Raw genomic sequence first — 21,904 nt, forward strand, 5'->3', positions numbered from 1 at the left:
TCTGTGTGTGATATGTGGCTGGACGTATTCGATGCTCGTTATTTTGCCTGTTGGTCCTGTTGTTGTGTACCTTGTTCTCATTTGGGAAAGTGGCATTACTAACATAGTTTGACCAGTATTTACTTTGCGGGTGTCCCCGACGAAGCAGAAGACGTTTACTCTTCTGGAACACCTAGTAGACGCCTTACTTTCCTTGTACTTTTTAATGAGGCTCCTTGTAAATCTTTCTTTTGTTCATATTTCTTACTAGTTATATTCAATTTTAGATTGTATTATGATTATGTTGACATGTTGGTACTGTTTATATATTTTCTATTATCGTTTTATTTTGCATTGCTATATGAAAGATGTTGAGCAGTCCTGATGAAAATCAGTGCCCACGATAATTTGAATACTAAACACAGACATGCTTGTCTTTTGTATGTTTTTAGTACCTGTTACGTGACTAAACTAAGTCATGCTGGATTTTTTTTTCAACCAATCATTTCAACGGAGTGAGTCAAACCCCGTATATTTGATTCGCTATTTTCTAAGATACCACACTTAACACATATCCCCAAATTAAATTCAGTATTTCCATTCATTTTCCCCAACAACTTTCCAAAGTGATTACAATGGCCACCACTACATGGATTCTCTCTAAACTCCTTCTTGTAAACTCTTCGTTTCCGCCAGTCTCGCGTGATTTTACTTTTGGTTGGTTAATAAAAAAACTTTTGATTTATGAAAATGAATATCATTTCTATGTTTACGGAGAAGCAGAATCTGACTGAAGATATAATTATATGTATTTTACACCAACTTTAATAACAAAACTGAACTAACATCTAAGCTACTTTTGATGATCTCGCGACCGCCATATTTCCGCAAGGTATCAAGAGAATGTTTGACATCTATATAAATACATGTCAACCCTTTACGTGAATTTGCCTCATGATGCAAGTGATCCTAGGTATCGCAGAACGAAACATGAGCAAGAACCAACACTGAGATTTTATGGTTATTTTTTGTCAAAATTTTGTTTTGCAGGAAAAAAATAAAGAAGCTCATATATATATTTAATATTTTAACGCAAAACGTTTAGTAGTGAGAACGTTAAAATCCGAGTACTGCTGAAATATGTACATTTAAAGTAAATCTTCTTTGGATAGCACAGGTGTCGTCCGCAATTCAACATGTATATGACTGCAGTGTTGATCAAATATCAAAATCTGGAAATGAAAATGACACCGTATGGTAATTTGCCAATACAACCAAAATATCGTTTACAAAAAACAATAATTCATTGAAACGACTTTGTTTCTAATTGGTTTCAATAATTCTCACTCTTAAAGATTTGATAGAAAATCATGAAATCTATTCAACAACACAGAAGACATGCTCAGGAAATCATTGTCGTTTTCCGGATATATGTCACTGCTAAAATCAATCTTCTTCCACTAATATATTTGACCTTCCCATCTTTATGCTTTATAAAGACTTTTAATCAATGTTTGCTGTGAAGATGACGATAATGATCCTGCAGTATTCGAAAGCGACAACTCTTTTGTTACATATCCATAAGCTGTATATACCTTAATATTCTTAAGGATTGCAATATAGATTACTGTTAAAACATTAATTTTCATTAGTGAACCTTGTTAGCCAGATGTATCCATAAACGTTAACGAGAATGTACATGTGTAGAAAACCATGAAATTTTAGCCCAACGAAAATACATTATTTTTACATTATCATATCATATTAAAGTGTCATGCTGTTTCCTTTTTTTCTTTAGTTGATATCATTGAAGGCTTTAGAGGGATTTTATATTTTCTGGTCTACCTCATTTTGATGTGATTTTAATCGAGTCTTTGGCAAATATAACGTCATCAGAGGTCCTTTGTTCCAGTATCGACCTAGGTTGAAACCGTTAATCACCACGAATCCCTTACACCAGTCCTAGAAAACATAAACATCCAATTACTATTTTCTGGTTTACGTTTATCATCATATATGCGAAGATGTACATTTTAAACATAATTTAGCCATGTTTTTGGATCATTCACGAACAGTTTCTAGTATATATATGTAAATATATGTTGAAATTTGATCACGTAAAATACATTGTAGCATTTCTTATCTACGCATGTAATATATGGAGTTAATTATCACTTAATATAACAAGGGGTCAGAGGTCACCCGCCATATTGTTTTTATAATAAGTGGTGATCTGAACATAAATTATTAAAGTATTACACTAAGTTAATGATTCTAATCAAGTTTGAATTATTTCCAATTAAACAATATTGCCAATTTTATTTCTTATACAAATTGTGATAAACTCCGTGGTCTAGAACGCAGTTTGGAGTGGCATCGTTATATCTTTCCAACAAGAATTATTGTATCATACTTTATTTGTGTCTTTAAAATTAATTTATCAAGTTTACTCCTCTTAGCACCACCTGGCAAGCTCTGCGGGGCTAGCTAAGGTAACTTCATTCAAACGGTCAAACTTTCATCCAGAAAATTCACATCATGTTCGCAATTTTCCAACGGCAACTAAACAAAATCGTTTAAATGTTCAACTTTTTCATATAAAACAAACTTCACCCTCCACTACTAAAGGGAAGTTGAGATCCACGGGTCACACTTTGTGTTATGAATCATAATACCTATAATGTTCAATGGTATCATTTTCTTGCATGAACTATAGTAAACTTCACTTTAAGAAGAGGAGTATTGAAATTGAAACTTTTGATCTCTTTGTTCCTTAAATCAGAGTATCTTTGACGCACCACGCACGACGATAGCGACTAGAATAGGTAAAATGAAACTTCATTTCGGATGGCAGTGTCAGGTAGATTTTTTTATCGCATGTAAAAAAACTCTGCACATCTGAAATACGGTGTGGAGTTTATAATCACTTAAAATAAAAAAAAAATTTTGATGTGGAGATTCTATTCACAAATTTAAGATGTGTTGCTGATTTTGTATTACAAAATATGAAATATTGTATGATGTTTCTTATCTACAAATATAAGATGCAATTTGAATTCACTAATCATCACATAGAAAAGACATTGGATCCAGGTTTGGTAAGATCTGTTCAACATTTTCATTCAGAAAATATGAGGAAAAATTTTAAAAACCATCAGCTGCAGTCACATACCTTCATCCATAGGAACGTATCTGTTAAGTCACCGGTAATATCAAAGCGTCCTCTATATAGTGTTGGTGTTGTCCTGTTAGAATTCCCAAGAGTAGACCATGTACCATTCGCCTGCGTTCTACGAGCATTAAGTAAGGATAAACACACTTTAAACACAGAAGGAAACGCGCTGTTGTGTTGATAAATGTTTAATTTCACCAGAAACGTCTGTATCTGTCATGGTTTTGATTGAATAAGTCATTTGTTTTGTTAGATAATGTGCTGTGTTTGCCCAACCTATACTGATTGTACAAAAATCGTACAAGTGAATTGCATCTTTAAATGATTTATAGTTACAGTAAAGATGTAAAGCCAAACATAAAGTAAACTGCATCACACACATGTGTCGTTCATCGACGACCTAAGGGCCTATATTTTGAGGCCAAGGAGGCGATTAAGGAAAATCCAAAATGATAACAAAAAAGTCAAAATCCAGACATGGAGGAGGAAACTGCCAAATAATTAAATAAATTTCATAATTTTCATATATCAGATGATTTGATAATAGTGCCAAGTATCAACTATGTTTTGCTATTTCGTTTTAAAGAAAGTCATACTTCATGTACGTCGTCACGTGACCATGCAGTATAACATTGTATTGTATGGGGACGTGTCAGTTACAACGCTGTCTTAGAAGGCCGTCACGTCAACATAATTTCCACGTTTCACTATTTGCACTATTTTCCAGTATTGCTGTGCCATAGTATTGTGAAAAAATATTTGCCCCACATTAATATCACACCAACACCTCGGGTCAGATAATTTTTACTTTATAGCAGGTAGGCATAGAATATCTCTATTTTATATTAGTATATAGTACATTACATATGATAAAATGTTAGCACAATAAAATATCCAGAGAATCACATACACCGCTGTAAATTACGGGGCATAAATGATAAACAGAACAAGGTTCTCGTCCTTTGTTTATATCTGATGTCCAAGATTGGAACAAAAGACGCTTTCTCTTCCGAAACACCTGGTGTATTTTCAGAGTTTTCTGTGTAGACATTTGTTGTTTCTTTTTTTCAGTTTGGTATGACATATTGGTATTTTCTTGTTTTTTTAAGAACAGATTTTCAACGATTGTTGTCAGTATGTTTTTAAGGACGTTTTAAATGCTTACCTATTTAGAAAAGCCTCTGAGAAATCTAAAGGGTATATATTCCAGTTATGTATCGCTTGTCCATCCAAAAGAATGTCGGTATTGATACCTACCAAATAAATCATTATAATATTTAGATAAGTTATCAATATTATCATTATATCATTTACGTTATCAGACATCCCTAGGAAATCGGTTTACTCGGAATCAGGTACCATAATAACAGTATAATTGTATCAAGATGTTGAATAGAGGTTCTTATACCACAACCAGCGAGATATTTATATCGTAGTTGACACGTTCTGGGTTTTCCACCAGTATACACACTTCCATACCCTAGTCAAAACAACCATGATGGTGACAAATACAGTCGAAACTCGTCATCTCGAAATTCAAGGGACAGTAGAAAATATTTCGAATTATCTGAAATTCAACTCAAACGAAGTGTATAAATAAGACGATATCGGTTTCCTGACGTTGATTACGGTTGAAAGAAGTAGGGCTACGATAGCATGCAAACAGCGTAGTTTAATCTGTTTTTGAAAAGACAGTTAATAAACAAATGAATTTAATTCTTCTTTCTCCTTTTTTGTTTATTCATCCAAAAACAAAGCATGTAATAACAACTCCAATCAAATGCATTTGTACTCATGTCGTTCCTTCTCGCATACGTGTTCAGTATCCTTACTGACCATGCACATATATATCATATATTTTACGGGATGACAATAAAACGAAATTAAAATTTGCTTTCGATACGCCACAATAAACGATGTATAAAGCTATAGTTCATATAAATAGGACTTTATTACGAATAAATAAACATATGGAAAACGCGACGCTGGAAAATTTTTACCTGTTAAAAATATTGTACAAGCGCTAGACTGAACAAATCACACACAAATATAGACTCTATCCATGAAAAATGCTTTCAGAACTTCATTGTCCAAACACTAAATCTAACAAAGTTCACGATCACAATCCCTTAGTGAGCAAGCTTAAAGTTAGTTTCTCTCGGAATTGTGTGGGGATCAGATTTCCGCTTTTCGTTTTTATCGTTCCTGAAAATGCACACAACCAAGCTAAATGTTTTCTTCATGTTTTGTGTAAAAGTTTTTTAACGAACATGAAAGTCACTGCTACATAATGGTGACACTATTTAAGAAGACGAATATTTTAATTGGGTAATTAAACTGGCAATGAATCGTCACATACAAAGTGTGGTGTGCACGATGGACAACCGATACGCCGTTATTAGCCATATATTACGCACAGGTGAATTTCTACTTTGTGTTTGTATTGACTGATTTCGTTTGAAGACTTGCCGATGTTTTGGCAAACATATATTTCGAGATAACGAGTGACTTTTCCTTTGCTTTACAATGAAAGGGACTGAAAATTCACTCCGTCTCAACCGAAATATCGACTTAATGCAATTCGAGTCATCCGAAGTAAAATTACAAAGATATAGAAGGACAAAAATGGGGACTTAATACTTCGACTCAAACGGAAGTTCGACTCAAGCGATTTCGAGACAACGAGTTTCAACTGTATAAAAAAAATGTTAAGAGATTCATGAATATGTGTATCTTTAGTCCAATCTATATATAGTTTTAGGGATACAATTGTTATTTCATATTTTATATTGATTATTAAATACTATCAATTTACTATATATAATATTTTCTCATATAACTAACATCATTGGTCACGTCAAAAGAAAAAGAAATTGATGTTAAGAAACGTTACAAACAAGACACTGAATAATAATCAACAATAAAATATCTGTCTGAGATACACTGCATCAAACTGACTCTGCAAGACTTAAACAGACACAATACGAACGTACCCTTCCGCTGTTCATTAAAGAACTTGTATGGCATCATAGCGTAGTTGACACGACCTCGGTTTTCCACCAGTATTCCTAATTTCATATCCTAGTCAAAACAATCATGACCATGACCAATATTGTAAACTTCAGTAATACTTCCTGTACATTTATTCATTTATTTTTCATTTTAAAACGCCATTAATAATTACACTTATCAAACAACTTATTAAAAATCAGTTCCTATCAGTTTCCTAGTTTAGGAAAAAGCTCAGATGTAGAGGATTCTGTCGTGGTCTTGATTTCAAATGGGATGTGTAAATACGATGACATGGTAAAAAATGTCTTGTAAAATCAATTTAAAAAATAATCTCTATATGCCATGGGTGAAACAGAATGAAGTGACAACGTCTTTGCTACTTGTGTGAGTTTTCATATGAATCCAGGTTCGTGTGAAAACAAGGATCAATTTCAGTATGGCGAAAGCAAAAGCATAATCCAATCAATTTACTACATGTAATGAATCTGAATATGAAAACAATATTTATCTCATTACCTGTCCTTTTGTTGGAGGTGGAGGTATAGACACTGTGAGGTCGGGATCATTAGCATCATGTGTAGCCAGTGGAATATCGTCCAAAAATATCTAGACAGTAGAGATAACTCTGTTTAACGACAACATTAAAACATATCAAATGAAAAAAACCGGTCTCAATTCTATTAAAAGATTATATTTTTTTCCATTTTTATTTTCAGAATACGAAAACATTCCTTATTGTCCCTTATTGTTAGACTTAAACATATACATTAATGCAGATGTTTTCAAATGTATTGTCTAAAGGGAAAACATATTTTGAAATAATTGTTGTAGATTTACAAAAACGTAGGAAATGTTAAAGTCCCGTGTTAAAATATCTAAGTAATGGCAATATTTCAACATGCTTACCAGCATTACTTTATCAGTGCAAATCAGCTTACTGATATCGTATTCGTATGAAAACGTGTACATTTGAAAGAATGAAAATCTAACAACACCAGAGGAAAACAGCGAGAGGCAAAACGTTCAACAGACGTGGAAACAAATTCATTATCATATTGATGTCTGTTACAATAAATAAACAAAGAAAATATCAACATGTCGTCAGAAAGTTTATTGAAAGTCAAATTCCATGTAACTAGGAAAAAGTATAAGTAGAATAATAATTCATCAACGCCGTCCGCCATGTAAATTTTGGTCATTGTAATAAAATATAAAAGTAACAAACACAAAGGAAGTTGATATTAATGGAATCTCGTGCTCAAATGCTACTCATTACACATGTTCTCATATTTTGGAATCGTCTACATAACATTGCCTTTATAAAACAAATATGTTACTGAATAAGGACGGCTCACCTCATTTCTATCAGTAGGGGTGCTTTTGAAGGTGAGGTTCCCGTTATCCGATATTCGTGTAGAGTAGTAGATGTACCCAAAATTCTGTCCATAACCGTTGTCTTTCCACACCAGAGCTTCCATACAAATAGGATCCACACTAGTAAGTGGATTCTGTTAAATAATGGAGTGTGCAAAAAGAAATCAGACCAGAATATATATTTTTAAACTCGAAAACAACATTGAATTGTAATATCACTCATATAGATTTTGTATACCAATTTAAAATTAGCATTAGGTTTACAGCTATTCCGGAATGAATAACATGACTGCCTGTCCAGTTCTAAGAACCCTGAAAGCAGAGATTTCGATATCGAAATTACAGCATTAATGGTTTGTCCCGTTTTCAAACATTGGCGCGTTATACCATCTCAGCATATGTCTTTTAATACATTAGTTTAAATTCCATTTTAGAGTTTTGTCGCTAAAAAAGTTTTGGATTGCAGCACCATTGCATTACCAGGAAATATATCTCTGCAATATAATTGACCTACCTCCACAAAGCTGATGATCTCCTGAAGTCCCATGAAGTCCTGAATGGCGATTACCATTGGACCTAGATGATTTAAGACGCATGAGTATCTTCAGAAATATTTTTAAAAAAAGAACTCGCATAGCTATAACCCCATCACATTATCGTTTTTTATGTAAATCTATCGAGGGATTAATGTCTTGAAGGGATCTTGAAATCTCTTGTACACAAGGTATTTATTTCATAAGTGATCAAGGGCGAAATTCTACCTTTAACCTTGACCGTTGACCATGTGTAGACCTTGGTGATGCTATGGTGTGAATTTGTCCATGGGTTCACGATATATCACACACACACACACACACACACACACACACACAGATGCACAGACAAAATGAATACTATGTACTTTCTTACTGGAGTGAGTGGCATAATATCGTCATTTTATCTCAACACCCATCTGGCCCCCAACCCTCAAAAAAGCCTTACAGGAAGTCCCCCGAAAGGATACAGGGATATTTGATAAACTATGATAAAGCTGGGTTAGGGTATATTGATGGTACTAGAGGATATATATGTTGGGCAAATCCTACAGCCGCATATTCAATTATATCAGGTTTACCGTTTGTTGCACAATCAAGCAATATGTTTTAAACACATACTGTTTAAACTTCGCAAGTTAGTTAGTTGTCAGATACACAAGATTTAAGACTCACAAAAAAGTAGAGAGTAATGAAAACTTTGAATGTAAGAACCGAGTGTTTCTTAAGGCTAAGCAACATCCCGCTTTATCTAAAGATAAAATTGTGGTCTGTCTGAATAATGTCATCTTATCAAACTTTTCCTGACGAAAGTGACAATGTTGTCATCGAAACATCAAATGTATTTCCTTACAGATTGTGGTATAACAGTTTCCACTCTTAATAATATTCTCTTGCATACAACAATTTTCATGCAAATGTAGTCATAACATTTTTGTTTTTAAGGTTAATATTCACATTTTGAATAGTTATCCTTTGAAAATTTGAAGTGATATCAATTAAACAAAATGCAAAGTTATTGATCATAAGTATAACTTATATTTCTAAATCACTGTATCAATGTTTTATAATGCTTAATGGCTGTCAAACTCAGTAACTCAACTGTTGTGACTTTGATAATCATAATGAAATAAATGTATTCGATATTCACCTAGATAGCTATCTCTGTTTGTTGGTACAGGGTCAGGAATGGAAACATTGTCTGCAAGAAAGTATATTGGCAGTCGATATATGTTCAAACAGCACACCCTGAAGAAAGGCGTCCTGTGGTCAGAAAGAGATAGATTTATGTTGCATAAAACCAATATACCAAAGGTAGCCTAAATCGTCTGCAATAATTGCAATACAATGCATATGACTGACTGTCTGTAATTCTATCAATGCCTGAAATCGTTTGTTTAAATCATTCACAAGTAATAAGATCCTAAACATAAGAGCTATCAACATAACTACAAACAATAAAAACCCCTTTATCTCTTAATCTATCAGCTACTAAATTAGCTCCATTTTAATTTTTTTTTTCTAATTCATTATACAATTCACAGTTTATCAAAATCTCCTACATCTACCACCACATTACCTGTCTCATATTTTATAACTATCTACAAAAGTTTTTTTTTCAATTCATTGTAAACCTCCTATTTTAATGTGTATCCAAATATAAATTCCACAAATCATATTCGACATTTTTGTTATAACTTGAAACATTTCTTTCAAAATCCACTCACTTAGGTAATTTTCAACACCAATTTGATATGGTTATTTGTTATTTCACCAGAGATGTGAACTTTAACGACGCAGTATAGTGTGGATTAGATAGCAATATCGTTCAAATTTTCGCTAAATGATATAATAAGTAAAAGGGACCTGGCCCCACTTGTATAAAACATCTCAACTTGAGATTTCCTCAAGCCCAGATTTCCCTCAGCTAATATCTCCTTGAAAATATCTTGTATGAAAATTCCTCAAGGAATTTCAGGACATCCTAGCCGATGCAAGCCGTTTTTGAGGAGATATCAGCTGAGGAAAATCTCGGCTTGAGGAAATCTCAAGTTGAGATGTCTTATACAAGTGGGGCCTGGTGATTACCTTGGGCTGATAGAGATATTGTTCGGATTAAATCTCTAGCGGCAAAATATTTCTGTGTCAGTTGTCCGTCCTCACTGACAAGTGTGTCATAATCTGAAATAGTTTTGTCATCATGAACCTATTCACCTGTCCATTGTAAAATTAAAAATAAGAACTGAATTAAAAAAACAGGAATGAAGATACGTATACATATGATGAAACATATTTATCTTCGTAAAACGATTTAATATGATAATATTCATGTGCATTATGCTGAAAGTATTTTCAGAATTAATACCAATATATTCATAGTTTGTGTTGTGAAAGTTTTTAAGCTAAAGTTCAGATGACTACAGTAACCGCCATGAAACTTTTGTATTTAACATTGAATTATCTATATTGAGTATTGTTAAATGTTTATAGTTAACATTAAAACACTTACATCAGATATGGTTAAACCTTTGCAGTTATCATTAAGATAGAAATCTTCAGTGTTGATATTTACACACACATACTGTTTTGAAGAGTCAGCGAATAATTTCAAAAATTGCATTGAGCAAAATCTGAGTCCTGGGGGCGGTCAAATATTGGTACACTGAACACACAATTAACAATTACAATTAACATGGATGCTTCATACCGTATGACGTCACGTCGGACTGATAACCATCTTTCTCAATGTTGGCTCCGGAAGTAAAGCCGAAGTTAGTTCCTCCGTGAAACATATAAACATTGACAGAGGCGCCATCATCTAATAAACTCTTTAGTGTATTTCTAAAGACTAAAATAAAGACAATAGACAATCTTTGTAGGTCCTGTATACAAGAATTATTTTAGTTTCCATTAAATACATTAATGCAATCAGCTAGGTTTACTGAGGGATGCATTTTCTAGAGAAATTGCTATTTAAATGTACCGGTAGCAATATTGTATTTAAAGTTGCTGTAGCTGTGTTTTAGCGATTTGGTGATAAATTTCTAAAGTCGTCGAAGTCGTCATCACAAAATACTACTGAAAAAATCATTAATTTTCTTGGGGATTTATTAGGCTTGATTTCAATGTTTCAATCCAAGAATGCATATGATAACGAACTGTTAAAATAAGTTTTAAGTTAAAATAAGTACATTTATATTTCTCCATGAAATTAAATGCTCTCGAAAATTGAGCCCATTGACAATATATGATTTTTCAGTTTTGTTACTTTCAGGGATGAAAAATTCTTCAATGACTCTTTCAAAGAATTACACCGTTACAGTGTGATCAACACAGAGTTTTATATTGAATTTTGATAACTATGTACATATATTCCTAAACGAATTATTCAAAAGCGTTTATTATCTACCATAGCTAGCAGAGCAAAAATGTTCTCCCAGCAACTATTGTCAGAGTATTGTCCCGTGTCATCACTGAAGTGTTTTATTTCTCGGTATGAATTATATTATTGCATTCAGGGGCGTAGCTTCCATAGAAAGAAAAAGCACGGGCTAACACATAAAAAAAATCCATGCACAGAATATGTCGGACAAAATTACAAACTAAGGTTGAAAATAAATATCTAATAAATAAAAAAAATTTAGATATTTATTTATAAATAGACAATTGTTGAATAACTAGGCTTAGTGCTTTGCTTTCCGGAACTTTATACATGTCATACTATTCTACTTCTTACTATCATTTCAACGTTTCCGATTATAATGTTGTTAAAGTGCAAATTTTCAAAAAGAAGAAGGCTTCTGGATTACAAACGTCGATTGATAAGTTTTTCAAACAAAATAGAGTCTTTTATTTAGTCAGGGGTTGAAGTTCGTTGTTAAATAAATAAAAAAACTGTCTCAGAAAACGATTCAAAACATCTTTGAAATCATGAAATTCATTTTCGGTCGGGGGGCTTCGCCCCTGGCATTCATACCGCTTTAGATACCTTTCGCTTGTGTGCATTTCCTTTGCTAGCTTTTAACAAAATACAAGACCCCGGTTTCTTTAACAAAAATGTATACTGTAAAGAGTTTTCTTGATATGAGCTCTATTTTTCAATATTTTTAGGGTGAAAAATACAGATGTGACTTGAAAATAAGACATTTTTAAAGCAGTTTTATTTATAGTAACATAGTTTGAGTACGTGCTCTAAAATCGACAAATCAATCATGTTGCATATACAAACCATCTACAGCACGAGTATTGTGTCCTTGACCCCAGTGATCGAACCAGCCCGACCAGAACTCCGTGACCACCAATGGAAAGTCTTCGCTCATTCGCAGGATCTTTAGAAATAATCCGTATCCTTGGTGAATATCCGCAAAGTTGGCCGTCGGAAGGGCTTCTATTTCAGAAGTAAGCCATCATGTTATATACATATCTATTCATTGTATAACTACCCAGCTATTAGAGCAATAACACCTATTACATATCTTTTAAGACACACGTGTAAGATTTCCTGATGAGCTGTGCTTGGCGGAAGATTCCACGGTGTCGATTAAGAACTGAAGTTATGCGATGAATATAATCTGGCCATTTTATATGACATTTATGAATCTTGTCATGAGGTTTGGTTCATTGAAAAGATCTACAACTCCTTTCCGAAATCTTATATAACGGAAACTGATGTCACATCCTCTATGATACAAGTATATAGAACAGTAAAAAAATCATGATTGCATTACACATTCATTATTCAAACAGAAACTCTTTCATCAAGTTTTGTAGGAAAGAAAAATGAAATAAGGCGACCGCCAAACTACATACTTAACTGATACACACAGTGAGATAATATTAAGGAGGATATTGTACCTGTGTAAAACGGAGCACGATCTAAGCCTGACATATTGTACGCTAAGTAGCTGTCCGAGGTGAACAACATCTCCACAATACCATTCTTTAACAGCAACTGAAAGTTAAGTATATGAATGTTTAAATGCAGCAATTAACACATGACGTCTTTTATCTTGAAACTTTACGAAGTTCACTCGGAAAATTTGATATAGTTTTGTTCATTTCATACAAACAATGGTACGGTGTTATGTATCGAATTGCGTTTTACTTGCAGTTTAGGTATACATACATTTTGGGACTCCAAAAGGTTGATTTTCCCTTCGCATTTTATGTAATTTAAACCGGGACACTTTCTTCCGGATTTGTTTTCTGTTTTTGTTTGTTTTGTTTTTTTTTTTTTACATATATTTGACTTATTTGTTCTTAAATATGAAAACATTTTGAAGATTTCTTTTCATCAACTACAACCAAAAGCTTTGTTTAAGAAATGGCTCTATTTCCTGGTTGTAGCATATCTTAAACATTGACACAATGGAAACATTTTATGTTAGTTATACTATACAAACAAGAAACGAAAATGTCGGTTGTCAGTTTTCAATACCTGTTTTAGGAAGGCCAGGTGTGAAACCTCGTTGCTGTAGGATCCAAACTCGTTCTCAACCTGCACTGCGATGATTGGACCCCCACGACTGAACTAAAATAGGTATAAATACGACGGCATTTTATATAACCCTGGTTTCCAATCAGTCCCCAGTAACTGAATAGACCATCATTGTATGATGATGATGATGATGATGATGATGATGATGATGCCGATGATGTAATGGTTCATAATGATGATGATGATGATGATGATGATGATGATGATGATGATGATGGTGAAGGTGTTGATGATAATGATGAGGTATTGGTTCATGATGATGATGATGATGATGATGATGATGTATTGGTTCATAATGATGATGATGATGATGATGATGATGATGATGATGATGATGATGATGATGGTGAAGGTGTTGATGATAATGATGAGGTATTGGTTCATGGTGGTGATGATGATGATGATGATGATGATGATGATGATGATGATGATGATGATGATGATGCAATGGTTCATGATGTTGATGATATTCTACAAAAATTCTACAAAAAAGATAAAATACGTTTGTGAAGAAAGTGTGTCTTCGGCCATATGTATGTTAGAAATGGGTCTCCTTTTTGTCCTCGTAACATTGATTGAATTTTGATAGTTATTTTGTTGACATGTTGGTATCTATTTTCTTGCTCTTGTAGTGACAATGTGTTCTATATATAACTGAGTGCCAGCATGAATGCCAATAAAACAGGCCAAAGATGTATATACATTGTAAAGGGCTATCTAACCTGGAGGTCTGCTACCTCTTTTAGGAGCCTTGTGAAATAGCGTTCTACAGCTTGAGTGTATCGTGGGTAGTTACTACGAACCGCCATGTTTGGATCCTTCAGAAGCCAGCTAACGAACAATAAAGCGACATGTATTATCACAAATCACTTGTTATTTCATATGTTATCAGTTATTAATGTTATTATCACAAGCACCTTATATCTCTATATTCATATATGACTATCACAGATCAGATGTCAAATAGTATTACAGTTTTTCCCTAGTTAATTTGAGTATCCAATGTAGATAATAGTGTCTTTAATAGTTTCTTTTCGAACAAACTTATCCACAAATATTGTTTTGCATCTGTCAACGGTGTCTTTTTCCAGTCACGAAGAATGAGGTATCTAACAACCAATTCCTTTTCTGTAATATGTTTAAGAGCGGATGTAGAACAGTTTTTCGATATTTTCAAATCAATTGAAATTTTTGTCATATTGAAAATCAAAACAACTTGATATCTCAGTATCATATAAATTTCCGTAACATGTTTATTTATCATTCAGTCGGAAATAGTGTAGGACTTCGACGATCCCTACTCGGAACAGTTTGTGTATAGAGACGGATCGCTCTTGGTGTAGTTTTTTGTCCTTCAGCATAACGCTTCTATATATGTCAGGGGTCCCGTATGTTATTGAGTAAGGTAGTCACCATTTACCAGCGACACCACCTCAATTACTCAGCAAAAGAAAGCTTAGAAATAATAACTTGAAACTTGAAGTTTGAAAATGTATCACAGTTAACAGCACACCAAAGTGATTGTCGTCCTTAACATATCTGATCTTTCTTTTACAAAGTATTATCCAGATAGGATGTCCCTTAAAATTGTTCTCAGTTGTTAACTCAAAATATTATGTATCATACACCACTGGTATGCATAGAAAATAAATAGTTATTTATATTAACTTAAGATAAAACATTTATGTATATGCATTTGAAAAGAATAAAATAAACACGACAAATGTATTCTGCTAACGTCAGCGGGATACATTTGTCGAAGTGATTTTATTCTTTTCAAATATATCATCGATAAACAAAGTATCTTTAAGTAACATATACATATGTGTTTGATCGTAGATACAAAGAAAATATCTATACAAACCCTTTTTAAAATTCAATTTTTACTAATCACACTTCACTTCAAAGAGTGCGTGGGTTCTTGCAATGTTTCCGTGTTGGAAGAGGTTATATTTTACGATGCGAACGAGAAAACGTACAGGTTATGACAGAACATATCTTACCTAGGTAAACCGCCAAACTCCCACTCAGCACAGATAAAGGGTCCAGGTCGGAAACTTACATATAGATCAAGTTCGTGTGCAATTTCGATAAAACGCCTAAAAAAGAAAGTTTTTTTTTCTTAATTAAGTTCCAGTTTCGTTTAAGATATTATAAAATGTGGAACTAAAGTAAATTTAAAAATAATAAAAACCGAGACATTGTGGAATCTCTTAATTGTGTTTTTCAAACACCAGATAAATATGTAGACATGTCAAATTGATCGAAATAATCGATTTGTTTATTTTCAAAGTGTGTGCTAATATTGTGACGTGGAAACCGAGGACCTTTATCAAAATATAGCATGGAAAGTGTGTGATAATATTCCGGGGTCCTTTTCCAACACTGAATATGGAACAGGGATCGGACATAAAAAAGTACAAGGAATATATGTCATAATATTTCGGGTCCATTTTTCAACGTTGAATATGGAACCGGGTCATTTATTAAAGCAAAGAATGTGTGTTAATATTCTGAGCTCTTTTTCAATGTTGAATAAGAAACCATGTGCTTTCACGACACCTCTTCGGACACTCGCCTATCTTCTTGCCCAGTCTGGGATTACACAATGCCTATTGATATAAGGCAGCTAAGGTTAACCCCACATTGGCTTTTTATTATAATTACTTAAAAAATAATCTTTTGTTCATTTTACGGTTTTTGTAACTGTAAGATATGTTTTTAATTTCATTTCATAAATAAATACAAAGTCACCCTCTCTGTAAGGTTGGCCTTTTCGTTCATACTCATTGTTGTGTCGTTTCTTGTCGTAGTGTGCAGATACATAAATCTCTCTATTGTGTTCGAATTGGTGTCTTCAACAACTGTTTACAGTCCGCCAGCTTTGCGAAGTACGCGACTGTTCCCGACATCTTGTGTATCACAATACTCTTATTTCTTCTACATGTTCTAGCGTTTTACGCGCATGTGCATGAAAATGCTCTAATATTTGCATGTGTGCAAAATTTTATCAATAGCTCCAAAAGATTTGGTTAACTTCTTTCAAAAGGCCATTCTTAATCCGTGTCATTTATTTTCTACTCTTATCGGCACGGGTAACCAAACCTAACCTGTCTCTTTCTCTCTCAGTCTCCTTCCCTCCCCTCACCTCCCCTCAAACCAGACTTCCCACTCCGAACTGTATTTAAATATATTCTTTGATAAGTTTTGTAATATTTCAATTCATGGCCTTTACAATTTCTGTCTTCATGCCATATTATAAGTAAATTAGATAACTCAAGGAAACAGATTTCTATAAGGTTTTTTTTTTTAAACTTGTTTCCGAATCCTATTCCAATGTACGTTATCTGTATTGTTATGTATGTGAAATGGAATAGGATAAAGTTTATATTAGAAGCCAGGATCATTTTGATGTCATAAAGGATGACATGTGTGTCATGATAGGGCCCTTCTTCAACATTGGATGTATCACTGGTATAATTGATACAATCAACACTACCAGAAATGCTCAGTGTCATGTTTAGGGTCCTCTTTCAACATTGAATTTAGAGCTGAGACCATCTTTTATGAAGAAATATGAGTCTAAATATTCTGGATTCCCTTTTCCATGTTATTTATGAAAATGAAATATCTTCTAAAGATGATTTATTTCTTTTGGGATATCAATATTACCACGCTTTAACCCACGGATCAAGACAAATCTAAGGTAGTTACAGAGTCGGGGCACTTGTTCCAGTTGATATTACTTGACAGTTTGTGGTTATAGTGTTGGGATATCAACTTTTATTTGACGAATTGACACCCGAGCTAGGACCCCTGGGACGAGGGATAATTCCGTGTGCAATTCTTCAGAATCCTACTCCTCCTGTAGTAATGATTAGATTTTGACGATTGGTTTCGGACCCCAAGGACGGGAGGGGTGGGCCCAATAGAGGAAATGCCTGGATTCTATCCTTAGTTGGTCTGAAGCATGCGTGGATGAAGGGAAATCAATTCTCTATAAACGTTGGGCATCGGCCATCTGGGGCGAGAGGGGCGGGGCCAAATAAGGAAAACAAATTCTTAAAACCTGTTGGAATAATTTAGTTTTGCCCAAATTTTATCTGAAGCATTTTCGGATGAATAGAATTTGATTTTGTACATCTGAAACACCGGGATCTGAACAGTTTGATTTGACCCCCGGGCTATGAGCCCTGGAACTAGGGATCTTCTTTAAGTTACTTATCTATCCATCTTACACTTACCCCCAAAAAGTTTTATGTACCTAATGTAGTCTAAGGACGAGGATATCGTCTGTATCAATGCTTTGACTATCGGGCTAACACTCCAGAGTCAATGCTTATTTCAGGTTTGCGTTTGGCTCTCAACAACCATCAACGCCACCCACCACCCACCCCACCCTCTTCCCGCCCGCTCGTCACTCCATCATTCAACCCTCCCGCACTACCCTTCCCGACAAAAATCATGTAAGTTACGTGCACTGATCAAAGTTAAATTCATCGCATAGAAAATAGCTTTTCGCACATTTATCTCAAATATATTTTCAAAATTTTCAAAGATTCCACCACTCCATAACTTATCTTCCACTGAACCCATCTCTACTTTCTTAACAATTGTGCTTGCTTATGTTGGATTGATCTTAAGTTAAAATGCCAATTTAAATCGAAGTTACTATGTCTTTCAATGGGAAACTCATTTTGACACAATATCTGCTCAGTAACTGGACTTCCTATGGACTGTTTATTGATCTCATGAATTATTTATTAAAAAATTACACCATAATCCCTTGACATGCAACAGACTGGCAGGGAGGAGAGCGGTAAGCCTCATCCAGCAATACCTTGTTGTGATAACGTTCGACGGGGGCTGGTCTTTTTACCACAAGAACTCGTTTTGTTATGTATTTATATTAGTTCATATTAACTTATGTTTCCTTCATTATTAGTTGACATGTAAGCCACTTTTGAAGCCTGCTTGCCAAAGGCTACACATATTCATAAATAAATCGTCGTATCAAGGTCACTATTACCATATATAGGAGATCGGTTTTCATGCGATAACTTTATAGTTTTCTTCGGACAATTACCCTCAAATGTCATGCAGTGATTCCTTACCAAAGGGCTTGCTTAAGGTTGCTCTTCAGGTTTGAAGGTCAAAGGTCAATGTCACTGTTACTATAAATAGAAAAATTGTTTTCGTACAATAACGTCACCAAAGGTACTTGCTTGTGATTGATTTTCGTATCCGAAGGTCAAGGTCATTGTAGCTACAAAAAGGAAATTGATTTTGTGTAATTACTTGATCTTTTTCTTTGGACAATTAGACTCAAACTTCATACATTGCTTCTTAACCTAAGGAACTTTTTGGAGATTGCTTTACAGGTGGGTTGTCCCTGTTCCTGTCATATTTGGAGCAAATCAACACTTTTTTTTTTATGAAATTCTAATTCTGCGCGTAATTGTAATATACGAGTCTATCCATTGGATTCAGTTCGCTTCGACGTCATACATCTCATCTGTAACTCATCACATCTCTAACAAATGGACAAGCTATATGAATGGAATAAATACAATGAATATCTACGTCTATTGTTCCATAAAACACATCTCCAGAAACCTTGCTGGGCAAGGGGAATTACTGTTTATTTGTAAATTATTTCAATATAAATGTGTGTCTTGATAAAATGAGCTAGGTCTTGACAATATGACAAAGACAAATTTGACGTTACGTATAGCCGTGTTCAGGTATGTTATACGCATTCAACAAACATCTGCTAGGTCAGACACTGTGCCCTTGTTAGGATTTACAGTGCTTTTCACTGACTAGACATTACCTCAGATTCAGGCGACCCGTAAACTGAAACTCTCCAGGATAGACTTCGTGTAGATTCCATGGCACGTATCTGAAGGTACAGAAAACACGGATAGGAGAACAATGCTGTAACTCTGCCTTAAAACCAAAGCAAAACAGCAGAGTAGAAACGACAGAAATGCATGGATGATTTCCAAGTGCAGGAGTAGTAAAATACATTCAGGAAGAATAAGTTTCTTCTGCTTCATGGACGAAACCCTATCAGTGTGCGGTTATACTGGTATATATACCCTATCCGGGTGCGGTTACACACGTATAAACCCTATCCGGGTGCGGTTACACTCGTATAAACCCTATCCGGGTGCGGTTACACACGTATAAACTCTATCCGGGTGCGGTTACACACGTATAAACCCTATCCGGGTGCGGTTACACTCGTATAAACCCTATCCGGGTGCGCTTACATGGACGAAACCCGCCATGTAGAAACAAAACAATGTCATAATATGAGTGTGCGGTTTCACTCGTATAAACCCTATCCGGGTGCGGTTACACTCGTATAACAAACTGGTGTTGTTGTGTCCCTGTATTTTGCATAAACCCTATTCCAGTTGCTTTCGATACCATGTGTCATGTCTCGCAAATGCTGTAACGATTCAGCAACAACCAGTTACTGCAAGGTGACCCCCCCCCGCCCCCCGAACACAAAACGACCCTGACTGTTTAGGAGGCTATAACTATGGAAACAAAATATCTATGTACTCTTCTGTATATTTGAATTTATATGTAATTGTGGATGTTCATCTAGTTTCATTACCCGGATAGATAATGAAACTGTGATTTATAGCGTGAGGAACGTTTATAGGAAAATTACTACCGGTCACTATTTTCACGCGTCTTAATATTTCACGGATCAAATTTTCGCGATCATAAAAATGACCCGCGAAAATAATTGGCTATACTGTAGTTAATTATGTCCTGTCGTCCATGTACTTACACAGTTACAGTGTTCAAACCACAGGCTTTCAGCTGCTTCAATCGTTCATGCCAATACTCTGGTAAAATTCGAAAATAATGGATGCTTCCTCCGAGGAGTTGGAAAGGTTTCCCATTGAGATAAAACTGTCTTTTGGAAAAAGTCAAACTGGAATTACTAACATATGGAATACCAGGTGGAGAGCGGGTCGTCATTGGGTGTTCAGTAGGCACGAGGAAACGTCTGTGTGGTACATCCTGATCGCCTATATCACTTCGAACACAAATTATTGACACTAAACCGAACAAAGCAAGATATAAATCCATTATTTCAAGCTTTGTGAAACCTTCCTATTCAAACATTCCGACATCAATCTACATCAAAGCAAATGAAACTCGCTATAACAGTTATTTACAAAGATGGTATAAGATTACGTAGTTACTTTCAAGATAAGACCAACGATCATTTCATAATCAAATGTAGGTCAAACTCTCCTATGACAGCGATCCGTTCTATAAGACAATATTAACTTCAATAACCAAACTTTGACAAAACAATTCTTTATCTTTTGAACTCGCAAGTCAGCTGATATATTACGTCAGTAATATTTAAGTGTGACCTATGGCACACCGCAGTCAATACATTTACAATTTAGCCCCTTGGAATCATTGACAAGTCCAGGAATGAATGAACAACTGTATGCTGGTTAGGGGGTTGTGCTTTGTCTCTATCTCACCTAATTTCTTATTACAACGCGATATTAATTTGTGTTCCTTTTATACAATATCCGACTACACTCTTTATCATTACCATATTTCCTGGCTTAAATCTAGCTGTGTGTTCCTTACATTTACCTTTATTTTTCTTTTTTATTGTTTCGAACAGTTAGAACAAATTTTTTTAGCCTGTGGTTAGGATGAAAATCACTTGAAATCACTTTTACATATACTGTGCTAAGCATATGTATGCTTCATCTCAAACCGAAATCATAAAACATCAATTTATTTAAGTAACAAGAAAAAATTTCTACAAGATGATATGGCCAAATTGTTTACTAAATTCTAGTTCAATATTGCGGAGACAGAGTAAAACATTTACACATAATGGATGTAGAATCGAAACAAATATGAACAGGTGTTCTGGAGCGGTAAGCGTCTTCTGCGTCAAGGACGAAACCCCGTTGATGGTCTTTAGTTTCTTGTTTTAGAAGTTGTATACCCAAAAATAAGATAAAAAATATATGAACTGCAAATAAGTATTTGTACACGTGTATATACACTCTGTCAGGCGATGACGTCATTGGGAAGGGACACGTCGCGTTTCTTCGCTTAGCATGGGTAGGCGTGTAATACAAGAACGGCGATTCTACGTTAATTGTCCTGAAGAGACCGGCATTATACAGTTTGAAATGAGAGCAAAATTCCTCCGAAAGTGGAAAGGTATGGGGCATACAAGTGTAGGTGCTCCGCATTACCCAAACAAGTTAATGAGAGTTTAAGATACCATGACATCATTTTCCTGGATTCGTTTGACTTACCTTTGATTTTTAC

General features: G+C 34.6%; 1 protein-coding gene across 1 annotated transcript; it reads right to left on the reverse strand.

Moving 5' to 3' along the window:
* Window positions 1-1,806: 1,806 nt before the first annotated feature.
* Window positions 1,807-20,569, reverse strand: LOC132563283 (beta-galactosidase-1-like protein 2). The gene is made up of 14 exons (XM_060228043.1): window positions 20,376-20,569; window positions 19,401-19,469; window positions 15,571-15,666; window positions 14,290-14,398; window positions 13,508-13,600; window positions 12,925-13,021; window positions 12,299-12,457; window positions 10,778-10,918; window positions 10,159-10,251; window positions 8,052-8,113; window positions 7,519-7,671; window positions 6,680-6,769; window positions 6,110-6,232; window positions 1,807-1,941 (listed from the first exon to the last, which is right to left on the reverse strand). Exons 1-14 carry the CDS (start codon window positions 20,567-20,569, stop codon window positions 1,807-1,809), a joined length of 1,614 nt encoding a protein of 537 aa, XP_060084026.1.
* Window positions 20,570-21,904: the final 1,335 nt, after the last annotated feature.

The sequence above is a fragment of the Ylistrum balloti genome, unplaced genomic scaffold (genome assembly GCF_031769215.1).
Source record: "Ylistrum balloti isolate Yb309-2 unplaced genomic scaffold, AGI_CSIRO_Ybal_v1 Utg371668, whole genome shotgun sequence".
In the NCBI taxonomy this organism is placed as follows: Eukaryota; Metazoa; Mollusca; class Bivalvia; order Pectinida; family Pectinidae; genus Ylistrum; species Ylistrum balloti.